Raw genomic sequence first — 27939 nt, 5'->3', positions numbered from 1 at the left:
AAGTTGCGTCTAAAAATTGATTTTTCTAAAAAAGCAAAATTTTCCTCCGAGTGTAGTGATCCTTACACTGGCAAATTTCCGTCAATTTTTTTAAACCGCCAATCTTCACAGTGATAATCCCGAAATGAATTTGCCGTTTTTAAGCGATCCTGACCCTGCGGGAAGAAATGTCGTCAACAGCCATGTTTTCTCGCGGAAGAAAGAAGGGTGCAGGCAGTTACGCGATTTAGGACCGCGCTGAGAGGAGAAGGTAGGGGTGGAGACAGGACTCTCGTATCCCTCAACGAAAAACCACCCCTTTTTTACTCCCGGGTCGATAGATGGACTGTACGTACATGCGGCGGTCGTAAAAGAGCCTCTAGGCTACCGAACGATTCTACGCTCCGGTCTAGCCGCCTCTCTTTGTCTCGTCCACTTTCTCTCCACCTTTATTGCCGGGGCGATGCAGTTTCCCTATTTCTATGCTCTACCGCTTACTGCCAAGGTGGCGCCACTGAAGTGTGCAATTTGTGCAATTTGTGCAATTTTACACAGCACTATCCGCGCGTCTAGACGATTCTTTGGAGCTTTGCCTCGCCCACACCTCTGAATCAATTCGCTTCTGCATCCCACTTCGGTTGCGATTCCGTTACACACAGTTTTCGTTAAAACCTGGTGTTAGAAATCTGTCTACTGGGCTTAGACGTTGGTTGAGAAAACGATGATTACATCTACGTAGATACATAACCTAATTTTTATTTATTATTGTAAAATTCGTCAGTCAGGTGAGACATTGAAACCCAAACACTTCTCATTCTAAGGTAATTAGTTATTGGATGGAGCATTGAGAGCAAGGTGAAACGTTGTTGTTCCTTTTTTTGTTGCTAACTCCGCAATTTCTTGTCATATTTTGCGAAAACTTTATACCTATAGCTTTCCACAGTGATGAATTTTGATCAAACAGACTTCTGCCAGCACAGTATGATACCGATGAAAAACATCACCCTTCACACGATCCGTTCCGTTGTTTTTTTTTTTTTTTTAGCGATAGAGGGTAAATTCTATAACGCTCAGAATTGCCCAATGTACAAAATATCTCCAAAACTTCAGAGAACAGTTCTGCGGTTAGCTCGGATCAATCTTGACCCCAAAATTAGCAAACAACCACTTCGCATTCGTCGTACGGAAAATGGAAGGTGCGGTCAGTGCCGAAACGGTACCTATAATATATGTAATACGCGGTAGATTCGAGTGTCGATCAGTCTCAGAATTTTAAAATCTTGTAAAAGCATCATAAACACGACGAAAGAAAACTTTCGAGAGAATATGATACCACGCCCTCATTTCTCAAGACTTGCTTACGTAGCTATGCTTTAAACAGCCGTCTCGCCTGACTCAAAGGCGGCTAATTTACAGTACGGTGTCAAGATGCTTGTCGGTGTGCAATTTGTGAAAATATCGCAGCGGCCGTTTCCCTCGCACTGCCGTATCCAATAAATCAGGAAATTCCAATTCCTTCGAGGAGGAGGACGACGACTGTTACGCGGCTATTATCAAAGCCCCGAATTAATCCTTCTCTCATCTCGGCTCTCCGAAGTCACCGTCAACCCGTTGAAATTTTTATCAACTTTCCACAGTCTCAAACGAGCCGATATTCCCGCACTCCGGAGGCGGTGCTCCCTCTGAATCGTGGTAGGTGGGCCCTCCCACGTCTCGGTTGGGCCCCGCAGCGTCTCAGGGTGGGCCTCAGGTAGCCGAGGCGACAGATAGCGCCTAAAGATTACGGAGGACAGAGTCATTAGCCGCCGCGGCTTCTGTACGCGACTCGTCCCGTCCCCCTCCGGAGGGACGAGAGCTTATCTCTGGTTCTCAATTGAGGCCGCAGTTCGGTGCGCGGGCGAGAATCCGCGGGAAACTCGGTTCTCCTCCAGTTTCTCGCTTTAAAATACGCTGCGGCGGTTTTGGCGCGGCCATTCGTCGATGCATTAGCAGCGGGGGAATCGGTGCTGCTGGCAGGCTTCTGGAGATATTGGTTCCTGAGAAATACTAATTGCTGGCCGTGTTCGCACATACCGTTTTCGATCCCCGGACCCTGCGCAGTTATTCATTCGACCGAGAAATCGCGGAGACTCGGAGCTGCTCGCCGACTTTGATAGGCTAATGACAAACGACCTGATAATGCAATCTTTCCGGCTTTAATATATATGTCTGTAGGCATATACACCGCTAATTATTTCCCCTTACGTTTTGCCGACAGCTTCCCCCCCCCCACACTCTTGCTGAATATCGTAAATCGTAATGGCCTCGACTTCACGATTCCACGTTACTCGCCTAGCTAATATCGACCTTTGTCGCTGATCGTATACCGCGTGACGGATTGATTGCGTCTTTAGGATAGTCGAGTATTTTCAGAGGAGAGTTAGAGAGAGAGAGAGAGAGATGCGCATTTTTTCGCGAGAACTGTACTGCACTATAGGAACAAGACTATTACTGCAAGACTATTTCGCGTTCAATGCTATTGCCAATGAAACTTTGGGAAGAGATGAATTTTTTTGATCACAGTTTTATGTTAAGTAAAGTTAATGATTGACGTCCGTGCGCACAGGTACCTACGTTATACTTCGAATCGTTTGGGACGGATATTCTTGACATTAATTAAGTTACATATGGAGATGACGTTAAACCAGTAGAATCTCGAACGTTGGAAAAAAATAATAAGAAACTAAATCTGAAATGAAACTCACACCGCAAGCGATTAAATCGAATTCAATAATTAGCTGTGACGTACTCTGAGTGATCAATCATTAATTTACCGAAATGCCAATTGAGTATTTATCTTGCATCATTATTGAGTTTTTAGTTAAACGAGAAATAAAACGAATATTGAAAAACAGAATACATCGGTTATTTTTAATTACGATTGAATGGTTGAAAATCAATCAAAACGTAGAATGCGTCTCTTTAATTATGCAATACCCGAAGATCGATCGCTTGCCACAAACCTAGCACTCTGATCGCCGTAGTGCTACTTTGGCAGTATGAAGCCAGTTTTTCAATTCGCCATTTTTATCGGCATAAGTGTTATACAACTGAACTGCGCAGAGCACGTATTTCAAATTGAAAGTTTATTTGTTTTGAATTCTCTTTCGCCGTACCAGAATATCCCAGATCCCTCTCGCTGTTTCGGTATTGCAGAAGATAATCCCCACTGCAACTATATAACACGATTTACGCACATTAGCCAACGAACGATCTTTGCGTGCCTCGAAAAGTTCGATTCAAAAGCATTCGAAATAATACAAAAAAAAAAAAAAAAAAATTATAAAAAACCATAAAAAACAAAGGAAGAATGAAAAAACCGTTCGAAGCACTGCGGCAATTTATTTATCGCAATGCCGGTTTCGATTCCCGCATCTCCTCGAGAATGTCGGGGACAATCTTGTTAGCCGATGGAGCGGGAGCTGGAATCGCACAAAGCGGCGCGGTAGAAGAACGGCATCTGCATAGGGACGGGGGAATCCCGGAGGCGAAGATCGTCCGGCATTCGCGGCTAAGCGTTTCTTCTCGCGAAGAATCGGGCGCCGCCGTTCCGAAGCGGAAATCGCCTTATTCCATCCAAACCACCTCCGCAGTAATCGTTTAGAGATTTTATGTCTTCGATTTGCGGGCAGCGTCAATTCCTGCATCCTGCGTGCCTCCGTCCCGTCGTCCTTCTCTCCTCTCTTCTCCTCTTCTCTTTCCTACGTGCGTGCGTCCGCACGCGAGCTGGTCTCGTTACAAAGGCCGTCCAACCCGTGTTCGCGATAAATCTCGCGTGGCCGTGCTCGTTCGAGTTTGGTACGTACATTTCCGCAGGGTTCAGCTTGCGCGGCAGCCGGAGCTTGCAGGAATCGCTGGGCGTCGATTTGAATAACACATCGCGCCCTTGTTCGCCCCTGTTTACCCGCCGTCCCGACCTAATCCGGTACAACGACAATTAAGCCCTGGCGCAAACTAATTGCGATCGTAATGACGCTTGTAGCATTGATGTTTTCGGTTCTCGCGCTTTTTATAATCTGCACCGCGCGATCCACTCGATACCCGAGCTCACTTTTCAATTTCTATACGGTTATACCAAATTTGGCCTGGCAAATCTCCTTTCAATTACGGCTCTCATTTTAATTAGCTCTATTTTCTTACTCTTTTCTTGCATTTTAAAACATACCTGTTGTTTACAATTGAAAAGTTATAGGTAAATTTGTACAATTGATGGGTTTAATCGATCATTAAGGATTGATCTTGTAACCAATCACTCCATTGTATTCAAAATTTTAACAGTGAGCGCCTACTCGCTACATTCTTACACATATACTCAAGTTGAATAATGACTTTGCTATCCTGGTGCTGGTAAGTCACGCGTTTGCGAACTCTAATTAATTAGCTATGTTGAAAAAGATTTGCTGAAATTTTATTGTTCGACAGGTGATACGACAGCTTACCGGGATCGATTTATAACTCGAATTTTTTGCTACTTGAAAAATTGACTCATATTTCGTACACTGAAAATTGAAGAAAGCAAAAAAGTGTCAAACATTGGCGCAGACACGTTTTCACTTGTAGCACAATTTCTAATATCGTAGAAAGAATTTATCAAACTTTTCAGTTATAATTACTTCATTCCTCAACCACATGTTCATACAAAGTTCGTGAAGATTTCACTCGATATTTCAACTGAAATTTCCACGAACTCGCGCGTGACGAGTTGAAAGTGATTTCGAAGATACTCTACTATTCGAACAGAGTGACAGTATCATATGCTGGGTATAAAAACGGTGAGCGTGCATGGGAAAAATTAAAAAATTTCAAAATTCCGTCAAAATATCCAGCAAGTAATTTCTAAAAATCGATACCACACCGATCGCAGGTCCACGGATAGGTATCGGATTGACTCACCGGGCTCCTACGTGGATCGTGCACTTTTATATTACAAAGCTGGAGCGTCGGGACGAAGCACACGAGCTACCCCGTGAATAAATAACAGGCGATATAATCGCGGCCGATCGTAGCCTAGGCGGTGGGTTTGTTCACGCCGTGTGGTTGCACCATGCGGCTAGGGGTGCTCCTCCAATGCATACCGCATGCACCGCATGTATTGCCTGTGCTCTGTTATTTGCTCCTGTAATAGTTGCACGAATAATGTTTCTTCTTTTCTTCCGCCCCCTCTTCTCAAAGGTTCGGTGGTAGCCAGTGCGTGTAACAACGGTCTAAAGATATTTCCTTTTTCTTCTTCTCCTTCATTTCGCACGCAATAATGCAGACGCTCTGCACTTTTACTGTCTTCGCGCACGGAGTTTTATGGACTAAAAAACTATAGTCAATGTTCGAAAACAATTCTGGATTCAACTTCGTAAAAGTTTGAGTACCGTTCGAGGGTATAACTTCTCACCAATTTTCTTGTGTACACCAGATTTTAACAATTCTCCGTTCTTGCAAGTTCATTTCTATTGTAAATATATTGTCTTGTTGCGAGAGCGATTACGACGAGACTGACCCCGATTTCACGCGTATTCAATAAGCATCGCTGCAGTCTGTTGTACACGAGATTTTATAGGGGTGGTTAAACCTCTCGGATACAAATAACTTGGATAAAATAGTCTGTCCCAATGTATGGTGTAATTTTTTGTTACAGACGATACTGAACTCGATGCACAAGTATCAGCCGAGGTTTCATCTCGTCAGAGCTAACGACATCCTGAAACTGCCCTACTCGACCTTCAGAAGTTACGTGTTCAAGGAAACCGAGTTCATCGCCGTAACTGCATACCAAAACGAAAAGGTTGGTTTGCACAGAATCAAATTTTTACATCTCGGCGCGTGCTTTTTCGCCCGACAATATCGCAATTGCTGCCGGATCGGAAATTGCGGCATCGGTCAAACCGCGTGACAAACCGTGACACAACTTGACCGTTTACAATTCCGTTTCCGGTCGCGTAGCGTCGATCTCACGTGTCCATACCCAGCTCGGTCCTTTCCCACGTGTCGGATGACATTCCCTCGCGTCATCTGTGTTTGATTTTCTGCCTTTGTACTTTGGTAGAAACCTATAAACCTTTTAAGCCCCCGTTTTAGGAATCGTTTACTATGTACACGTATACACAGGCGTGTACCTCCACATACACGCGTTTACGCGCCATAGACGTACGTACGTCGAGGATGGAAGAAGAAGAAAAAAAAAACTACTCCCCGCCTCTCTCTTAACCATTATGCCTACGCCGGGCACTGCAATCCATTAAGCTTATCTGCTGGACGTACAATTGGCCGATGCCCATCATCGGAAGAGGGGCGGATATCGTAAAACGTGTAAACCCATACCATAGAGTGCATGCAATTATTGGACAGGAAGCGGTCTTGTTTGTTCTTTTTGAAAACACTTAATTCGAGGTATCGCTGGTTTTTTCATCCTATTCCCCGCTTCTTTACAAAACGAAACTTTGCATCTAATCGCCAATTCTCAATCTCTTCACTACCTGCTCTTCTTCGTACGTTATATATCCATGTTATACGAGAAAATTCTCTCGAACATCGGCAAGACGGAATCAGTCACGTTGAAAGTATGTCAAGTATATCCGAAACTCTTCGAAGCATCAACTTTTTCTCGGTAAACCTCGTCGTCGCGTTACCAAAGAAAGCTTTGACTCTTCACGCGCCAATATCCGTATAACGTACTGTAATATCTGCTCTTCCAAGAAACCATTTTATCTGCGAGAGATACATCCAGCATTGCGTATTTTATTTTCGACTAGAACCTGCGCTTCTTTCACTGTTAAAGCAGTGAATAAATGGGTCGAATGAATTTATTACAAATGAAAAGTTTCTTTGTTTTAAAAAGTGTTACGGTTATCAGTCTCGTTCTGTTAGTGTTAGAGAGAAATTTTACTACCGGTAAATGAAAATCAATCTGTGATCCAATACGGTTCATTTTCTCATACTCAAACAAGTCGCTATAACTATCTGTGGCTACTTCGAACGAAGTATAAGAAAGTGGAAGATTGGGAACTTCCATTTTCTTTTCCCCGACAAGGCAAACTTGTCTGAAACTGCTGTGATTCGTATCGTACGGAAAGCAACGTGAACCGTGCCGTTGAACAGAATGGATCCGAGTTCGTTCTCTCGAATGATTCACGGTCAGTCTATTGAAACAGCACCGAATAAGCAAAGTAAATGTGGACTTCCGGTCCAGCACCCGGGGCAGAAGCAATGCAATAATCGCCATACCTTGTTCGTCTTGTTATCGTACGTACAATGTCCTTCGTCGAAGGCTGCTTCATTTCCGATGGTTCGCCGTCATACCTTATTTACAGAATGCATAGATAAAATAACGTACATTTTTTAGAGTAAAGCGTACAGCTGTTATCTGGAAATATTTTCGTTATCATATCTCGATTTTTGTGATACTGAAATTCATTCTTATCGTTAATATTGCGAATTGCAAGTTGTTCAGGCAAAAGTAGCATGTTTGGAAAATATTCAAAGTTTCGATTAATTATGTCATGATAAATCGAGGATGTAAATTTTTATCTGATCTTTTATTTTATTAGTGTCTTTTCGTTGTTTCAGATCACGCAGTTGAAAATCGATAACAACCCGTTTGCAAAAGGTTTCAGGGATACGGGGGCCGGAAAGAGAGAGAAAAAGTGAGTATCGCTTTCAAAATTTTTATTTGCACCGTGAATTTCGGAAATCAAGTTCCTTCCTTCGGTTATATTACCACTCAAATCTTTACCTGCAATAATAAGATAGGTTTGCATGATTTGTGAAGAACCTTACATTATTCTGTATTTATTCATTTGAATTTTAATCCCTTCAATTACTCGATTCACGAGTGAAAACCAACTTCGAGCACGTTTTGACGCAAGTTTTTGATACTCGTTACACTCGAGTGTTTGAAAATTGGTGTTTTAAGTAGATCAAAGCAGCTACGTGCCATTCCTGTTCATAATCTCAGATCACGCGTAACGAATACGTCCACAAGTTGCGTTGAGGGTACCTTATCAAGTACCTTAAGCCGTAGCAGATTCTTCCGTACGCATAACACTGCCTTGAAACAAGTTAGGGAACTTAATTCACAAAGCGTGCAGCCACGCAAGGAACAAGGATAACTAAAAGCGTCCAAGTATTCCGGAGAAATTTTTAAAGCCGTGCTAATTTATTTTTAGTAGAAACTTTCTCGTCCCTCGACAGTATCAGTGTAGTAACCATAAGCCTAACCTTAACGGGGGACAAGCCCCATTCCGGATGGGAGGGTGGCGAACTCGTCGGTAAGGCTCGGCTCATTTGCACCCCTCAAAAGTAGACAGAGATATCCATTTGTATTCAATATTGAAAGTTTATGAGCTTATGCGCGGGAAGACCACCCCCGGGGTATTGTTAACGCCGCAGCCACCGAGCGCCGCGTTCAAAGCCATTTCGTTTTCATTCAGCTCGGGGTGAAGATTCAAGTGGATTTTGATGACGTTACCTTAGTATGCATAGGTTCCCACCGCGTTATATCTACCTATTCTGATATCCCGCAAAACCCCCGAGCCATCCGGGCTTTCGGACCATTATGCTACACTTATTGCATCAATTCTTTATCGCGCGCGGACGCGGCTAACACTTGTGCTCTTTTATACCGCGCAGCCTTCGCTAAGGTGGTTCAAAATAATGTGGATATACCTGTCCTCGTGTGGAAAATATTGGTTGAATAAATTCTCACTTCAACTTGAACAGCGGCAAGTCCATTTTCGTCCGTGACTTCCGATTTACAGTCGATAAAGAATGCGATAGCGAAATTGCTCCTCCGCCTCGTCAAAAGTGCCACAGAGAGGAAGAGATAGGGGGGGGAGAGAGAGAGAGAGAGAGAGAGAAAGAGGCATGCGGCGTTGCATCGAGAAAGGTGTAATCGAGCGAATATGCAAATCGAGTCATCGCGAGGTCGAAGGTGCAGGATAAAGCATGGTTGACTAATTAGAATAAGGGTTAGTTTTGGCTCATGGTTTCGCTTAACGGTGGTTGAGGGTGGCCCGGGGAAAGAGAGATTAAACAGACCTGGAGCCAATCATCGGATTAGCATAGTGATGCTGAAGGGCGGAGCTCTCGTTCGCGTGCATAGTTACTATATATGTACGCGAGATTCGCGATACTCGCCAGGGGGTTTTCATCCCTTATACGAACCACTTGACGTGTGTGAACTCTTTTTTCTGTACATTATATTCTGTACATCCTTTTTTTCCCTATTGAAATTTGTTTTTTTCCTTATCTTTTTCCCTCTTCCCTCCTCGTTTCTTCCTCCGGCCTCCGGGCTGTCGCTTCACAAAGGGTTATAGGGGCTATCCCTTTGTCGCGAAAACTTTTTCGCCATATAGCTCCTCTTCGTGTCGCAGTATGTATGCGCATGCATGCAATTCATTGTTTCAGTCGTACCTATGTGATGTTGAAAAAGGCTCGTCGAGCTTTATGCTGGATTATAAAAATGTTCGGTTTCATATTACAATTGAAATTGAATTTATTATACATCGAAAATCACTTTTTACTCATCGTTAGTTAGTTAGCCTGAAAAATCAAGTCTACTGTATTATTTCAGTAGTCAAATCTGCATCTCAATTTTCCGTTTCCGAAATTCGCTTTTTATCGCTTCTCTCAATTAAACATTATTAACGATACTACTACATCGATGATTGTATTTTGAAGAATAGCCAACCGGGAAATAAAAACTGAGAAACAAAAAAAGGAAATCAGATTATTCCGAAAAAAAAAAAAAAATTTCCCGTCTCTTTTAACCTCTTCACAGCGTTAAAAGCTTCGCATCTATTTCGTTCATCTATACACCACATATACGATACACACACACATATGGTGTATATATATATATACGCGTATCGTATGCACAAAGATTCCCTTTGGCGTCCCTTCTGCAGAAGGAAGGGAAAGCGGAGGGGGTAGAAATTTAAAATGCAGAGGAGAGATCAGGGCGGCGAATTCGCACCCTGCGTCACCCCTGCACATCGTCGCGGCGACACTACCTAATATAATCCAGGCATGACGGTGTGCGTTCACCTCGCGCGAGGCGCAAAGGAACGGCGACAAGGGTAGCCCCACACCTCCACTCCCACCCCCATCCCCATAACCACCCCGTTTCACCCCTTCGTATCGCTTTGAACGGTTTGATCTTTGCCTTTCGTAGGAGGCTAAAACGCACGGACGCAGTTTCTGTTGGCTGAAACCGGGATCGTTGGGGTCGCCGAGGATCAAGAGTCGATTATAAAACAGGGGCTGCGTCGAGTTTTTCGAGTTCGATTGGGAATAGAGTTCGCTGATTTTCGTGAAAATTGTCGAAAATTATACGGGGAAAGGTGGGAATTGAAACGGTTCGTCAACTCTCGGGTATAAATCCTTTCGAACTGCAGTCGCGTGTGATGCATATAAGCGGTCAAGCTTTGTTATTGATGGTCTTGTCTCCGTACCGCAATGTTACAGAACGTACAGTATAGGCTGTGGTAACACTGCAACTTGTCATACGAATGTAAATTGACTCGAACAACCGGCTCAATTAATATGCCATCCGCATTAGCAACGTCAATTATGATTCAAGCCATAAATTCAATCATATTTCATTCCTAACCACTGCGCAGTGCCACTCGCCTCGAGGTGAATACTGGAATTCACGCTTGCTGCGACTGTTACTGTCGTTCAATGTAACGCGACGCAGAACGCGGAGATTTCGCTATTTTAACAAGAACTAGAACTCTTCGCTTACATCACGTATGTTTTTAGCAAACGTATTATATCGTATTGTATACTAAAAATTAACGATTACGAAACTTTCCACGAATTCTGCGCAGAGATTCCCGTGGAAAATGTTATTGTATAGAAATTTACGCGTACGGAAAAAACACCAAGTATAAAGTGAATCGGAGTTGCCGAATTGGATGGAATAAATATTTTTCGAACATTCAGGTTCACGTGTAAACAGCTCTTCGTGGTCAGAGTTTCAAAGAAACGAACGATACTTCAAAAACGGTGAGGCGGAGCTGGAATTCCGAATTTGAAAAGTTCCGAAAGCGCCTAATTCCGAATATTATTTAGTGGAAAAAATTGAAGTAAAAAAATCAAGCTTTTACGAAAGAACAAAGTTTCAAATGTTCGGAAAGCCGACGGCTCAAAGTTCCGAAATGTAAAATTCCGAAAATTCCGAAGAATAAAGTTTCGACAGATTAAAATTGCGAAACTTAACATATACTCACACAGCGTAGTTTACTCAACGAGTGGGTATAACAAAATCAGAAAAACCGAAACTCGAAATGACCAGGATTTCGAACGTAAAAGTATCGAAAATCCAAAACAAAGAAATATCAAAGCGGTGAAATTTTACCAAGCCAGAAATTCACGAAACTGAAAACCTTCGATCACTCAGAATTTCGATGTTTCAGATTTTTTAATTTTCTCACTTTCACACTTTCGGAACTTCACCTGGTGAGAGTTGTGCCCTTTCGGCATTTTATCCTTTCGGAACTTCGCACTTTCGTAACTTTGAGTGTCGGGTTTCGGACCATACGACACTTTGATGTTTCGTCAAAAATTAATTTCTTTTCGTTAAGTTTCGCCATCAAAAAATTCGGAATTTAGCGCTTTCGGTACTTTTCAAATTCGGAATTTCAACCCGACCCAGAAACCGTAGGTCAAAAAAAAAAAAAAAAACCAAATAACTTCAAAAACAAAATACCAAAAATCTTCTCGACTAGATACTGCGACTGGATTTTAAAGCTATTGAAAAAAATGTAAGACCTACTTATCGACGTGCCGACATGCGGACTGGGTTCATGTACGCGAGAACCTTACTCAATGTACTATTGATCTATGGACGAAGAGTGTGTGCGAAGAAGCGACGCCGAGTGATCGTCGACGCCACTCTGCTCGTCGGCACGGCATTGCTGTCATCTCTCTGTGTGCGCCGCGCTGATCGCATTACGGGGAATTACCGGACTCCTAAGCCTCGTACTGTGTGCCGATGCATTGCTGCTTCTGCCTGGGACTTACATCCAGCTTACACCGCCGAGTTATCGGACGAGAGCTCACCTACCCCCGCACGACGCGACACAACCCTACGTTCATGACCCAGTCCAACCCTACGTGCGCTGCCCTGTCTGCCGCTCATTTTTTACCCTTCAACATGGAACGAATGATTCCGTCGTTTCATTGGCGTTGATTTCGTGTGGTGTCTATCTTCACTTGAGATTTCCGGCGATGTCCGGAACACCGATTAGTGACTGCCATTGTTTTTCAATGACTTCCTAGGCTTCTTTTTGTTCTAAATAGTAGCTACTTATGAAGATTGGTCATCGGTACTTGAACCACTTAATTAGGCTCAAACGCTTCGCATAATCTCAACACTACGATAAGCGATTTTCAGTGGTTTATGGATTGGAGTGAATCACAGGAAAACATAAAGATCACTAGAAATCAGCCAGAATGCTGGAAAATTATTGGAATTTACTTGGTCAACTGAAAATTGACGAAAACATTATACGATAAGTTGGAGGTCAGTGGAACTTTAACGAATTGAAACCATTCAACTTTGGGTTCACCAGCACAATACTTACAACGACCCTCATGAATTTCAACACTTGGCACGCGGTTTATTCTTTCGAAATTTTCGCATTATTTTTGCCTTTAACAGCTGTTTAAGCTCACCGTCATATATAAGCGTGGAAAAATTGTTCGCCAACGAAGCTAATCGCTTCTCTCGCGCCGAGTCCACGTTTCCCTCTCTCTCTCCCTCTCCATTTGAGTTCCTTTCCCTATCTCTGTCTCTTTCGGTTCCTCATTGTCCTTGGGATGAACAAAGCGCGAACGGTTAGAGCTCATCCACACGTGAAAGAGTTTGCCGCGGTAATTGTCCTTGAACCACCGCTGCTGTAATTTGTAAGAGGTCAGAGGTGTGAAATATTCCTGTTATTAAAGGGTGCGTCACTGTAACGATACACGAAGGGAAGAGAAACTCCGTGTTTTTCTCGCCTTCTGCTCTGTAGCGTTCTTGTGAGCCACTTTATGTAATTTTTTGCCAACTTCTGTACGATATATCGTTACGTGATTTCAATTCACTACTTTTCATGTTCAAGTATTACGCAAAATTTTATGTTGTTCATTTTGCTACGTATAGAAAGTTGTAGTAGGTACGGAATGAATAGCGTTAAAATAACGAGTGAATATTATTAGAATTCTAACGTAATGTTGCGAAAGTGATTATTTAATGTAACAATAGTCCAATGAAAAAAAAGTTTCATTCGGTACAGTTATTATAAAATTCTAGTAAAATGGGTAGCATTAGAATAACGGTTTAAATGTTGTTTGAATTACAAAAAAATGTCGTTCAAATGTCAATTTAGTGTAATTTTATAGTTGTTATATAATACTCGATTTTCTTGTTATTGTAGCATTGAATCTATTTGTTTAGTTTACTACCTTTTTTCAGCTGAACAAGTCCGTAACATTAATTCGTTATTGCACCAACAGCAAGTTACCCGAGTGGTCACAAGATAATATAGTACGAGTGATCATAGGCACAAAAAATAGTAACACACATTTAATAAATTTTCTGGTTAGAGCTATATCAAAACTCGCTTTCACCCTGTACCTGGTACTACATTTATCGTTTACCGTAAAAAATGATAACAAGTAAGGAGGAAATACAGTAACCACAACTCGAAGTTTCTCCTGAATTAATCAACACGGCAAATTTTCTGGTAATAATTACCAAAGTCGATTTTTTTTCGTACTGCACCCATACGCGAAACAATATTCTGCTGCAGGTAACAGTAAAAATTCATGTGAGTCATGATTGATAATTATGAAATCACAAGTATCTGTAGTAGGTATATAACTTCCCAAAAACATTTACAACGCATTATGGAATGTCAATTATGAGAGTTTTTCTTAATTAAAATTCGCAAAATTATTCAAAAGCGACCCGGGTTCGCAGACATCGGCACTAAACGTTGACGGTAAGGAACATGGAAGATGGTTGGCTTGTTATACCGGCGTACCCAAGACCCAGGTGCAGACGTGGGCCGAGGGAATGGGGGTTACTAACTTGGGTTAAGTACTGGCGCACTCGTGCATGCAAACCGCGCCGGCGGTGTAATTAAGATAATTAATTATATCCCACGTCTGTCATAAGCAATAACTTCTGTCCTGGATAAATCTCTGAATTACGACTCATTTATTGCCTCGCCGTTAATAATAATAACAACAATAATAAAAATAATAATAACAACAACCACAACAACAACAACAACAACAACAATAATAATAATAATATTAATCACAGCAGTGAAACGCCTGCACGCGCGTATCTTGAATACGTTTCGAACGCATTATCCGATCAGCTTTTTCATGCGTCTTGAGGCATGTCCGTTGCACTCACCGCTCTTCCTGGGGTACAAGTATTTCCATAATGCGAACGAATTACCGTGAATTGAATTTTTTATTTTTAAATCAAATCGCTCTCGGGATGTCCTTATAATCTGTCACTTAATAAACGACGTAATTATATCCACGCGAATTGGGCAGTTGGTCCATACTCTCAGATTTGCGATTGCACGTGCAATTGAAAAGATTCGAAAGAATGAGTTAATCTTACGACGTCACAGTCTTTGGATGAAAATTAACAATGACTTAAAATTATATTCCATTTTCTCGTACTATCTATGATTTTCTTTTTTCATTTTTTTCCATCAGACATCCGGTCAACAATACTTTCGCATACTTTGTTTCAGATATACACGGTTAACGTTTACAAATTTTCAGCTGTAGGTAAATTGTCATGATTTTTGTTTGAAATTTTTTTTCCAATTTTAAGATACGTAAAGACTTATAACTGCAAAATTCAAAATCGAAAGAACTTTAAGCGAAATTTGCTTAAACTTTTTGCGAAGTAACTTGATGCGAAATGTTATTCCCTTGTCATATTATAGACGTAAGAGTGATTGCAAGTTTCGTGTAACTTTTTCAACTGATTTCTGCACAATCGATCTCAGCAAATTTCAAAGGATCTTTAGTAAAATAAAAGGATCTATTTTCCGTAAAATTTTATTGAAAATTTACGGTCAGCAAACTTCAGTATCCTGTTCTATAATCACCGTCGGCATGTTTGACTGCACACTGACCGTTAGCTTCAAATACATTTCCGATTCGATTCGATCTAATTATTATGGTACGAAAACTGCGTAAATTAACTATTTACAATGAGGAATTTTTATGATTTTTTTTTTTTTGATATCGCGTTTCATATGTGCGCAGGAAAGAATAATTTTCCGATTATTCTTTTCGTTTTCCTATTTGAAAGAAAAATTGAACGGATACAACAGGTTAAAAAAATGTACCCCGCATTCTAAAGTATATCCGTGCACCTACATCTCAATTAGGGCGATTCAATCGTTCGGAACTTTTGCAATTATACAATTCTTGACGGTAATGAAAAAACACGCGGCTACAATGATCGGTTTGAAACACGTTCTGCTTTACGCTCATACTGCAAGTCCGAAATCGTTTAACCAACGAAAAAAATCCACTGCGTCGTAATTTCGCGATTGCTAACTCTGAGCCGTTGTTGCAGAAGACAGGCGCTGTTGACCGTGTCAGGCGGTGGTTCCCGGCTCTCAGGCGGCGATCCGACGCCGAAGAAGCGACGCTCCTCGACGTCGGCGACGGACCTGGACGACGACGACAAACTGCTTGACGTAGTGGGCCCGGACACGCCGCACCCCGCGCACCATCACCGGGAACGGGACCACTCAAGGGACCGGGATGACCGGGCGAGCGACCGAGGCGAGGGGAGCGACTCCTCTGGTTCGGAGAGCGGCGGCACGGCGACGGCGAGTTCGGAGGGCCCGAGGCCCGACGTCTCGGTGGGCCCACCGCTCCACCCCCCACTCCTACCCTGCCTCTACCCTCCGGTACCGGGCCTCTACCCGGGCCCCGGTCCGCTGCTGCCCCCGAGTCCTCTGGGCCTGCACGCCGGCGTGACGCCGGGGATGCTCTTCAACGCGCAACTCGCCTTGGCGGCTTCCCAGCACCCGGCGCTCTTCGCGCACTATCCCCACCCGCTGGCGAGCCCGCTTCACCAGCTTAAGGGGCACCGATTCTCCCCCTACGGTCTCCCGGCGCCCTCGCACGGCTCGGCCTTCGAGACGGTGACGCCGGGCAGTCGGACCCTCAGTCCTCGTTCGCCGCCCCCGCGTCCTCCCACGGGATCGCCCTCCCCCGGCGGCGCGTTGACCGGAACGCCATCCTCGACGGGGGAGCTCAAGTCGATAGAGAATATGGTGAACGGTTTGCAACGGAAACGGAGAACGACGAGCCCCGGACCCGTGTCTGGGAGTCGAATGGGTGATACGGAAACCGGGGGCGGTGCGAGTCCGTGACAGGAGACCGAGATACGTGTTACCAGCACGCTACCGGATCCGGAGGACGGGGATCTGGAGGAATTTAGTCGGGAGGAGGACGATGCCGAGGAGGGTGGCGAACTCGAGCCCGATTCCACTTCACCGCCGTCGTAGCCGAACGCGGTTCGGCCTCATCAGGGGCTTGGGTAACCGGCGGACGACGTCGCGGATGAGGAGGAGGAAGGAGGGAGGGACAGGAGGAAAGAGGGAGGGAAACCCTCCCCCGACGATACAAAGTGCAATTTATAATACAGAACCGCGAAGAGTCCTGACAATTATAATATAGAAAAAGAAAAAGAGTGAAATACGTGAAAAAAGGGAAAACGAAATAAAGAAGTATACAATCTTTTCGTACATTATATATATATAATATAACTGTTGTATAAATGTTTTAATAACCGTATGGCTAGCCTCGTTTAACATTTATTTACTGCAGGGGAAGAAAAAGAACAACATAGGCTTTTCAAAGTCTGCAGGAAAGTGGAGGTTTTTTTGAGTGAACTTTGTTTTTTTCTTTCTTTCTCACAACTCTCGCGTAACGAATGAACGATTTCAATTGCAACAACAGCGTTCGTGATGTAGGTACATGATACACATAACTGAACGCTTGTTGCTGAACGAGGTATTATATCGGTATGACTGTCTTTCGTGATCGACGAGCGAGTCTCGCGGTTTACCGATATCATTGTAGCTATCTATGTAATGCAATACCCGCGAAGTTACGACGTGTATGTACAATTGTTGGACGAATTTTGAATGACGTTTTTCAGAAAAACGTAACGAACAAAACGAACTGTGGCTCAACGGTGTGTCTCTCTGTGTGTAAATATACATCTTTAATTGATAGAAAATATAATATTAATAATAATAAATATTAATAGTAATAACGATAATATTCATATGATAATATTAAAGAGGAAGAAGAAGAAAACGAGGAGGAGGAGAGGATAAAAAAACTAACGACATGTAAAACGTTGAGAATATATTCATGCATTGCAATATTAAATATACAAGTATATATTTCATACATGGCATAAACACAAGCTTGAAGCATGTATAAAATATATATATGTATATATAAATATAAGCGATCATGGATGAGATTTCAATGAAAGGAAAGGAAATAATATAACAGAATGAAAAACAAGACAAAGTGAAATCAGTCAGGAAGAAACTAAGAAAAAATAAACGAATAAGCACAATTATGATTTTTACAAATATTAGACGATTAAGGTACTTGGCCGAGAGCAATTTAAAACGATCTATAATATGCGATCTATACACATGTAAAAATATTACGAGAAAGAGATTAAAAATTGGGGATATAAATATAACGTCCGTGCATTGTAGGTACTGTAATTGACGGAATCGAGGAGCGTCAAACGATGTCTCGTTACTATTTATATATATATATATATATATTCATAAATGCATACATATTATACGGTGTTCGTTAGATCGTGTAAGAAAAGTTGCCGAGCGACGATGTAAATTACAGTTATATATTATTAAAAATTCAAGAATGCAAGGGAAAGAAAAGAGAATGAAAAACACTAAAGTAAAATAATTGAAGTAATGTGGAGATGAATATTTAAAAAAAAAGGTCGAAATAAAAAAAAAACCTAATTACTACCTGCAGATATTAAATAATAAGAATATATAATAATAGTAATATTATTAATAATAATAATAAGAATAAGAAGAAGAAGATGAAGAAAAACAATAATAATAACAATAATGATAACGCAATATAAAGCACCTCTAGATATTATTTCCGACCTTGTAAATATGTACCCTAGTGATATTATATTATATATATATATATATATATATATGTGTATATATATATATATATATGTACATGCACATGCATATATATTATATTTATATACATATATAATATATACACACACACATAAAAACAAACACATAAACATTATCCTCTATATTATTAATTATTATAGTATATAAATATTATATTAATTAGAATCATATTATAAGAATAATAATCATGATAATAGTGATAATAATCAACGCATGTACTACGCACGCTGCCCCATCGACATAATGATTTTTTCGCATCGAGACAGAAGTAGTAGAGTTACGTTTTTCATACTAATATTATCCATACATGCCGTATTTAGGTGTGTGTATATATATACACATATGAATACCTTTATCTAGATGGAATAATATTACGTAATTTGACTCGACGGAAAAGTATATGTATATTCTATTTTGTAAAGTTTCACACAGACTCAGTCATAAATGCAGAAACAAGTTCTATATGACTCACAGATCGCGTGCAGATAATTATTATATATACAGTACGTAAAATCGAGAGGAAAGAGAGGAACAGAAAACTAACGAAAAATACAAAATAGATTTAAAAAATAATACAACTTATCAATTAGGTATTTATCGAAATTACCGTTGCCTTGTGATAAGGTTATAATCGAATTATGAAAATTATGGACGAAAAACAGATGAAACCTTCTTCAAACTCGTAATTGAGACCATTTGTTTTTACTTCCAACTCTTTCGTAATCGTCAAGTTCGAGTTCGCGATTTTGGTAAATTTTCAATTTATGTACGTCTTTTTATTATACCGAGACTTCCTTCCAAAATGGCGTTATAACAACATCTAGGCTATGAAGGTTGTCAAATAATTCCTGAAGATAGTCGTCAGGGTCCGGCCGAAACGTCGTTTTTCGTTTTTGTAAAATATATTTTTTGACCACCACTCGACGGATTCTCCTAATTTTTTTTATCATATTTCTACTCGAAGAAACAATGAGCCGTGAATTGGGTGATTTATATTTTATCCGGGACGCATAAGTTCATTGTTTTTAAAACATCGTGATTCGATTAAATTATGCAATTGTTATGCACATGTTGGAGCTTTTTCGTTCATATCCAATACAAGAAATGTGGTACAAATTAATCAAATTCACATTTTTAAGATTTTCAACTCTCAAAACAATATCGAATCGATCTTACCTCGAAATTATTGGATTTTTTCTTGATCTGAAGTCTTCAAAATTTACAAGGATCCACAAACCAACGAAAAGTGGAGTTTGGCTCAAAGACCAAAATAATATTCTCGCTTATCAAACTTACCTACTAAAAGTGGCTCATTCGGTACATGATGCGTTGTTGTTATTATTATCGTTGTTATTATTATTATTGTTGTTGTTATTATTATTAATGTTTTTCATCACGGCTCCGTTTCTTCCCGCTTTTTTCTATTATTACTTTCGATCTCTTGCTTGATAATTGTTTTTATCTCGTTTTTTCTGACCGTTTCTGTTTCTCTCCGTCAACCTATCTATCTTTGATGCAACCTGTATAAATTTTAGAAATTGTAGATAACGATTATTGATTATAAATACATAAATAGAACGTGTCGGTGAATCAGAATCAATCCGTGCGTGAGAGTCTTCTTATTGTAGAAAACGAAATGTAAACAAGAACAAAAAGATGAATTTTAAAGAACCACTACAATCATAAAAAACGGAACGTATAACAAACAAAAAAGAAAAGTCTTATATTATATCGTTTGTATCAACCGAGGGAGTTATTAAACTAAATTACGATTAAATTTTAGAGAATATTATACATAGCGATTAAAGTGTATAATAAATTCGAGAGTAACAGAGAAATGATATTATATAGCAGAAAAATTTGGAAAACGCGATCAATTAGTAGGAATTGTATTAGGCTACGTAACAGCACCGCAGAAAATTATACTTTTCAAATCGATTATATCTCCTTATTTATATTTATTTCAACCGTATACGAACCAAAAATATGAAAATACGAAACCAAGGCTTAGATTTACTCAAAATTCGACGGTAAGTCGATAAATTTCTTTTCCTCGCAGGCCAGTCTAAAATTACCGGGTTGAACCACAAGCTTACGATTAATTACGCGCTTCGCTATCTCAAATGAATTTTTTACGCATAACTGTAATTAACGAACGGTAAAAATGTTGGCAACATTTTCAACAAAATCGCAATCCTACCGAGATCAGTCACGGTTCTGGATCCATTGAATATTTTCTTGTTTTCGTTTTATTTTTTTCTCCTAGGGTCCAAACTTGTATCCACCACGCAACGATGTCAACGCAGAATCGCTGCTCTTGCACTCGAGTTGAAGTTTTTAGCCGGCTTTTGAGAGTCGATGAATCGTAATATGTTATAGACGTGTATATGAAGATGGAAGAAAGCTTGACGTTCCGGCAGAACCGTGCTTCTGATTAAAAATGCGCAAGGGACGAATCGACGTTCGTTTGTTCGACACGTTATGTAAAATGCACAAAACGAGATAAGAAAATAAGAAATTGTTAACTATTATATTCAAGGGTGATACTCGGGGTCGTGTCCCTCACCCGTTTGTGGGGATGGAACGAAGCCTCTGTAAACAGTTTCCTGTATTGTAAAATTTTTGCAAATTTGCTCAACAAGTTACTTTCTTCCTGAGCCACTGCCCTGATATTCAAACACGACCCTCAAATAAAGCAATAATAACTCGGTCCTGCGTGGCCGTGATAACCCCGATTCGTATTCCTATGGCTTGTATTGTATATCGAAGACCCTTTGACCCAGCCGAAACTCCAAACCTCACATGAGTGAAATTATATATTAATTTAAAAATAACGCTGTCTCTTCTTCATTTATCACTCCGTGAATGTGATTTACCTCTCGGCATTTTCATCAATTGTCAAACGTCTCTTGTACCACTTGTTCTTGTATTTCATCCATTGCTTGTTGCTATTTCATAATCTTGAACCCGTTTCCTATACTGCAATAATGTTGATGACATTATCATATATGTCGATGGATGTGCCGAAGCTGCGAGTGAATATCCATATTGAAATGAACTGATTGTGAATAAAGCGGTAATTTAACTTCTGGCACGTCCCAGAGTGCACGTAATTATATGACAACTATTCGTATACTTTTGTTGAAATATAATTCCAACTTGAAACAAAATTATTGTAGAACGAGAAGAATTTATTTTCTATCCGCCATTGAAAGTAGCATAAATTACGTATTCGTTATCAAACATTCTACAGTAGATGAGAAAGATGAAAATCGAAGCGAACGAAATTTCGGAATGCACAGATATTCGATATGAAAGAGATTCAAATGATTTTTAGAAATACGGCTTTTACATTCAAACTCAACTTTTCATCCAAGATTATTTGCCATTTAAATTCGAGACCTCCAGTCAATCTACGGTCAACCGGCAGTATTTTCATCAAAGAAATTTTCACGTATATCCAGGTATACAGTCTTAACGGAAAATTCACTGATATACATTTTTTCTATCGCAATCTTGGGCGAGAAAGAGCAGACGGAACTTGTCTCTTCCGTATCTGCAAAGTGTATACATTTTACGGTGGCCACAATCCGACTCAGCGTTGCGCGCAGTGCGCAGACTCGCAAGCGAGTTAAATTCGACGAGCTGAGGATCAGTGTGAGACACCGGCTAGATCCAAATCAGCCGCGACGGTCGGACTGTAACGATACTTGGCGTGCGGTCAGGGCCAGATTATGTCATGTTTACGACAGCAAAGTCGGGGTAGAAGTTTGATAATCCGTTCCTCACTTCCATGCCCATGTATAAATCCACATTTAATCCAGTTGACATAACAATTGAGTCGAAGAATGCTTTAATTTGCACAACAGATAAAGTACCGCATGAAACTCGATTCTACACCGAATTGTATTCAAAATTGCTCAAAATTCTGGTAGCATACTTTTTACCTCTTGTTCGTAAACATACACGTTCGCTTGTGAACCCTCTCTGATTGTGTTGGCCAGTGCGCTGAAAAATTATTTTAAACAAAGTCCCTTGAAGCGATTCGGTCGCTTTATTATGTCTTGAAATTTATGCGCTTGGATGGCTGAAACGAGCTTTTGCCGCGAATTTGAAGTGTAGTTTTGGTGCAGCAGCCGCGGATGATGTAAGGTACGTGCTTTGAATATTCGACTCTATGAAAAATGCAAGAGAGAAAAAAAAAATGGAAATCAAAGGAATTACAGTGAAATTAGAAGAGTAAACATGACGTTTAGTTGCGGCATCTGCACACAGCCTGTGTAAAAGATCAACGGTTTGCCTTTTACGAATTTCTTCAAATAGTTCATCGTCGGAAAAGTCCGTGATGAAACCGGTTCCACTGACGCATGACGTCAGGTGCGTGTGATGGTCTGTACAAATTTATGTTCAATTAATACTGAATATCCGAGCCCTGCTATGATTAGAATCACATGACCGATCGTTACGAGATCGTTGACGCTGAGAAAAATGTATTCATCTCGCTCCGAGGAGTTCGATGGATATTTATTGCCGATTACGATTTGTGTGCATGATACGTGTAGCGTGGATATATCTCCTCGTAAATTGACGGCTTCGTGTGAAGTTTCGCCGACCAAGTATAAGATAAACGCGAGTCAGAGATCTTATACGCTTCCGTTGATTATACATATTTCACGTACTGTTGCATAGACATTTTGCGATGTGTATGTATAAATTATACTCGACCGATCGGACAAATTTATCAAACACTTGGCTTCATTCGTAGCCTGCAGTGACAAACTCGCGAGATTCCACAGATTATAGACATAATATTATATGTAGCATCGCGTCGCATATGAGATCTCGTAAGTTTAAATGCAAATTGTACTTTTCGATGAAGGCCATGCATTCGTTAGGTCGGAATAAACACAAAATACGTATAAATCTGGCTATTTATTTGCATATTCCATTTCATTCCCATTTACGATTAGACAGATCGGAGTACGGAAAAATAATCGGGATATTCTTGTTTATAAGAACGTTAGAGCTGTCGTAAAATGTCAAACCGATTCAAAAGTAAGAAATCAATTTTCATTCGTCTTTTACGGAAAAAATGACCATCTTTTACGACGGTAGATTGCCGCGTAATGATGCGTTATGGCGGAAGCAATTAACGACTCTCAGTACCCCCCCCCCCCCCCCCCCCCCCCCTCCCCCACCAGCTCCGACAGAAAATATAATATCCTCATTCATTCTCGCTGCAGCGATTACAAGGACCGGGAGTAAAACAAATTTGACAATTCAACGAATTGAGCAGACGAAAATTAGTACCTACATATATATATATATTCCGTTATTTGAGTCGAAAAGAAACCGTGTCATTATTTTTTCAAACAATTCTTCCTTCTTTCCCACGTAAACGTCGTGAAGTTGCAACGCGATTATTTTCAATCCTCATACAAGTTTGTGACGAAAAGTTTTACACAAGAGGTATTTCAAAGAAAGTATCTCATAAAGGTGTCTGTACAAATTTTATCCATTATAATTAAAGCTAGCGTGTTTTTACAGCGATTACGCTTGATTAAATTCTAAAAACAGGACTTTCGTTAGAATATTTTAATAGCTTGTCGATGATGTCTTTTCAATTTCTTTATTATATCCCAATTTAAGAGAGCATTAATTCTGCAGAAACATATTTTATCGATGCCAAAAGGTTTTTTTTCTTGCAAATATGCTCATTCGAAATCAATTATTATGCTTTTTGGCCATCTGTTTTGAGGATTCTAACGGTTCTATGCGGCTAAATTTATCAGATGAGCCAAAGAAAACCGGTCGAGATCCTTTTTGAGAATGTTGTGCTTAGCTCAGAATTCTAAAATACTCCATTTTTTCAACACTAATGCCACAAAATTGCGAAGCAAGACGTCTCTGTGCTGCTGTTTGAATTTATGCTGTCAGAATAAAGTCTTTAAAAAATGGGCTCTGCAGGTGTAACATTTTTTCGTGGTATAGCTGCATGCTTCGTATGATTAATCGATTTTTTCTGGCGTATCTATTAGTAGGAAACAAAGTGTAAAGGTCAATCCATGGATTGAAAATTTTAGGTTTTCATTTAAATGCAGCTCTCGATATTCGATGTTCTAAACAGCATTTGCATAAATATCAAGAAAATTATCGAAGTTATAATGGATTTAGAAATGGAGGATAAGAATGTTAACCAAGCCCACTACAACTATTCTCGATAAACTCTATGCCACCGCTGTCTCCTTTTCAGGCCCAAAAGTGTGATGCGAAATGAAAAAGCTATAAAACCGCCCCTTCGTTGCGGCAAATTAATTCGTGCACGTCTCCGAATAGCCGAAGGCACGCGAAATCCTGTAGTTGGTCGTTTTTGTCGAATGTCTACTTCGATTGGCGAGGAGTGAGGCTCGAGCACCGATCCCGATCCGAGCAGCAAATCCGCGTTCTTAGAAAACGGACTAGTTATTCGGTTGATGCGAGGGTTTATCCAGCAGTCGATCTATAGATCACCCGGCAAAACGGGTAACCCCCGATCGGCTGTATCGCCGGTGCTAAGTTTAAATCTAGACCAACTCCGCAGCGGTGAAAATCGTAGCCAGCTAACCGCTAACTGCGGGTTTTACTCTTTGCGGCCGCATGAGCGACGCCAAACTCTATAAAAGGGGGATGAACAGGTTGGCGGTACCGTCTAGCGTGCCGGGGCAGCCTGAAAGAGCGCGCTTTAATATCGTTTATAAATTATTCCTCGGAGATAGCTATCAGCATACAAATTGGTTCCTATATCCCAAACCGCATTTCTACCAACTGTACGGCCCCGACTCACCCCGAGGAACCGAGGGACTTGAGCCAGTTTCTTCGATCCATTGAAACCCTCGTAAGAGGATGACAATGCCTCGGAGGAACAGATAGGCTTATGTCGTAGCGCGATTTATTATGCCTTTTTCGCCAATTTACAAATTTTCAAAATCATCGTAGACTTTCGGTTTCATAAATTCGCCGACCTTTTCATGCAACGAATCATGAATACCCGGGTCGACGATATGATCTTGAAAATCTCGTTGAAACGATGGAAGAAAATTTATGCAGGTAACGAAGTCACGCGTATTACCGAATCATTCTGTAAAAAATTATTCATTCCTATACCAGCACATCCTCTGTGCTAAATCTGAGACAGCGACGTGCTTCTGATACGTATTACGTGATCGGTATAGACGCGAGGTGCAGTTCGCTTCTATACTCGAGTCCTTGCGTCTCTTGGATGTTAGGCAGCTTATTATTACTATTTTATGGTGATTCCGAGCATTGATTCAACAAACTTGTAGGTTTTACACTTTTTGTTTCGGCCCCGCTTCCTTGCCTAGGTTATAGATCGGGGCCCTGATCCTTTCGCCTAAGTATAAGGCACCTGTGTATATATTATGTAAACGTATAAAGTCGTTGGGATTTATTGTTCTCCGTTTAACGTTGCTATTGCCGAGTCATTTATACTCTTCGAAATTCGAATCATACTCAGGGTTAACTAAAATTAAAGCTAATTAATCTCCGAGGGTAACTTATACATATGATTCGAGTAGAAAACTATTGTTAGTCCCGATCGTAAACAAAAAATGAGTAGTAACAAAATGTAATTAACAGAATTCAACGAACACATTCGTAATTCATGACTTTATTGCACGTACTGTATATTCATATATGCTACTCACTTTTCAGAACAATCGTGGGATGATTCGTTCTAGCAGTATCTCACTACCACAGTGGAACTTGCGTCGAAAAGTAGACGAAGCTGCTTCTATATCGTCAAACTTCCAATAAACTGTCTTCGGATGCGTTACGCTACCCGCATCTTGACTGTGCTGCAGGTAAATGAATAATAGGATTTACGATCCGTACTCAAAAATAAAGAAAAAAAAAGAAGAAGAATCGCTTTTGTACCGGCGGTACATCAAAGCTATACGGTTTTGGTATACCAATACCGATCATTAGCGTCTCTCATTGATTGAGCTTTTCGTAACAACGAACGTATTACTCATTTTCATCTGTATATTTCTATTTATTAGGTACGTTCTTGAACTGTAGGTATTCACGATTCTGTTTTCACCCAATTACCACGTATTTTCATGCACAATTACTATATATTTGGTAATCAATGAAATGGCTATTAGATAAATTCTCGTGAATTGTATCAAACTGTCGTCAACATAACTTCCAGACATTAGCGACTACCGTCATCTTAAATATTATGTACTCCCAGATCTGTGCCAAAAAATTAGGTGACAAACTTCGCATTAATCAACCAATGAAATTTACTTATTCGGCGTGTACACACGATGCAATTTCTCTGTAGGGGTGCTTTGATTTAAAGATCAAAACGACATCGACGTAGAAAGGAAAAGTTGGGTCGAAATAATCACCGTTCTCTGTAATGTCAGAACTCAGACACACAACAGGATCATTTTCATCCTCCATCATTGAATTCCCATTTCGGCGGTAATTTCTCAACTGGTCGATTACGCTGGACTCCCAGGGTGGCGAGGCGTAGGATCGGTTTCTGTAGGTGGTTCACTGCGGTAGGTGTAAGCCTACGAATAGGTTATAACATGGGATACGTAAGAGTTAAGACTGGCATTAACGTTTTCCGCAAGCACCGTGGCATTACGATGAATGGCAGGTTGTCGGGGATGAGGACTCGGGCTTCAATACTCGGCGTCCTCGTCTTGCGGGCGTTTCGCGGTCGAAGAAGAAGACGAAGAAGAAGAATCGGTCGACACGGTAGCGCTGCCGGTTAGCGGTCGAACTCGGTCTTGGTCGGTAGTTACGGTTTGACGGGGGGCAGAGGCAAGGAACACCCGTAATTACGGTAGCGTGCGACCCGCGCTAACGGAAACTCGAGCAACACCCCCTTTCCTCTTCTATTTCAACGTTTCCTACGCCCCTCTTCCTCCCGGGCTGATTCCGATGGCGGAAAACGCACGGAGAGTTACAACGTCGCGAATTTTTATTGTCAGGTGCAACGCAGGAAATCCCACCTCAAATCACGCCTGACTTACCCTCTATTACACGTTGTCGGATATTTATATTTCTGTCCTCTTTCCTGCGCTCAATTCAACGGATACTGCACGCACACAGAAGTCGATGTGCAGGCTTCACCGCTTTCACAAATTACAACGTTATGCCTACGGAGAATGTGTAACAGAAATCCGAAACAGACGGGATATTTAGAGCTCGCAAGTCCAGGATGCGCGGGATTAATTATATCCTGCATCCCGTTGGTAGCCTCACTACAGCTGAGTCTGTGACCAATATTTACGCACAGAGGCTGGTATCCACGGTGTACGTTACGTGCACAATGTATTGGTTGGTATGCGCGACGTGTCGCAGGAACCTGTAATATCTCTATTTGCCATCTTGTAAGAACGAGAAAAATGAGTCTATGAAAAGTAGACATTATCAATATTGGTACGTACACTCGATAAAATTGTATGCGCATCTGGACAGTAATATATACGTTTCACAAAGTCGTTGACACATATTAGGTTGGTTATACATATTTCTCTGCAGTCTACAGGAAAAGAGAATAGAAAAATATCGCACCATTCACGTATATGCGGTGTTGGAAATATCGATTTTCTGAGCAAAACAAAAAATTCATCTTTGTTGAAACGTGTTTTCAGATGCA

At 40.9% G+C, this 27939-nt stretch overlaps 1 protein-coding gene across 8 annotated transcripts in view; it reads left to right on the top strand.

Moving 5' to 3' along the window:
• The window catches only part of bi (T-box transcription factor bifid), an 88300-nt gene extending 66867 nt beyond the window's left edge, over positions 1 to 21433 (top strand). For 7 of the 8 annotated variants that reach the window (XM_069134307.1, XM_046616216.2, XM_069134308.1 and 4 more), the window contains 3 exons: positions 5648 to 5794; positions 7576 to 7652; positions 15611 to 21433. In XM_069134307.1, the coding sequence (XP_068990408.1) occupies positions 5648 to 5794; positions 7576 to 7652; positions 15611 to 16418 (1032 nt within the window). In that variant the 3' untranslated portion in view covers positions 16419 to 21433. The remainder of the gene's footprint in view (positions 1 to 5647; positions 5795 to 7575; positions 7653 to 15610) is intronic. The other variant, XM_046616213.2, reaches the window with a different exon arrangement.
• Positions 21434 to 27939: the final 6506 nt, after the last annotated feature.

Source organism: Neodiprion pinetum, chromosome 3 (genome assembly GCF_021155775.2).
Source record: "Neodiprion pinetum isolate iyNeoPine1 chromosome 3, iyNeoPine1.2, whole genome shotgun sequence".
NCBI lineage: Eukaryota > Metazoa > Arthropoda > Insecta > Hymenoptera > Diprionidae > Neodiprion > Neodiprion pinetum.
The sequence above is the reverse complement of the archived record's forward strand: the minus strand, read 5'-3'. Positions and strand labels throughout refer to the sequence as shown.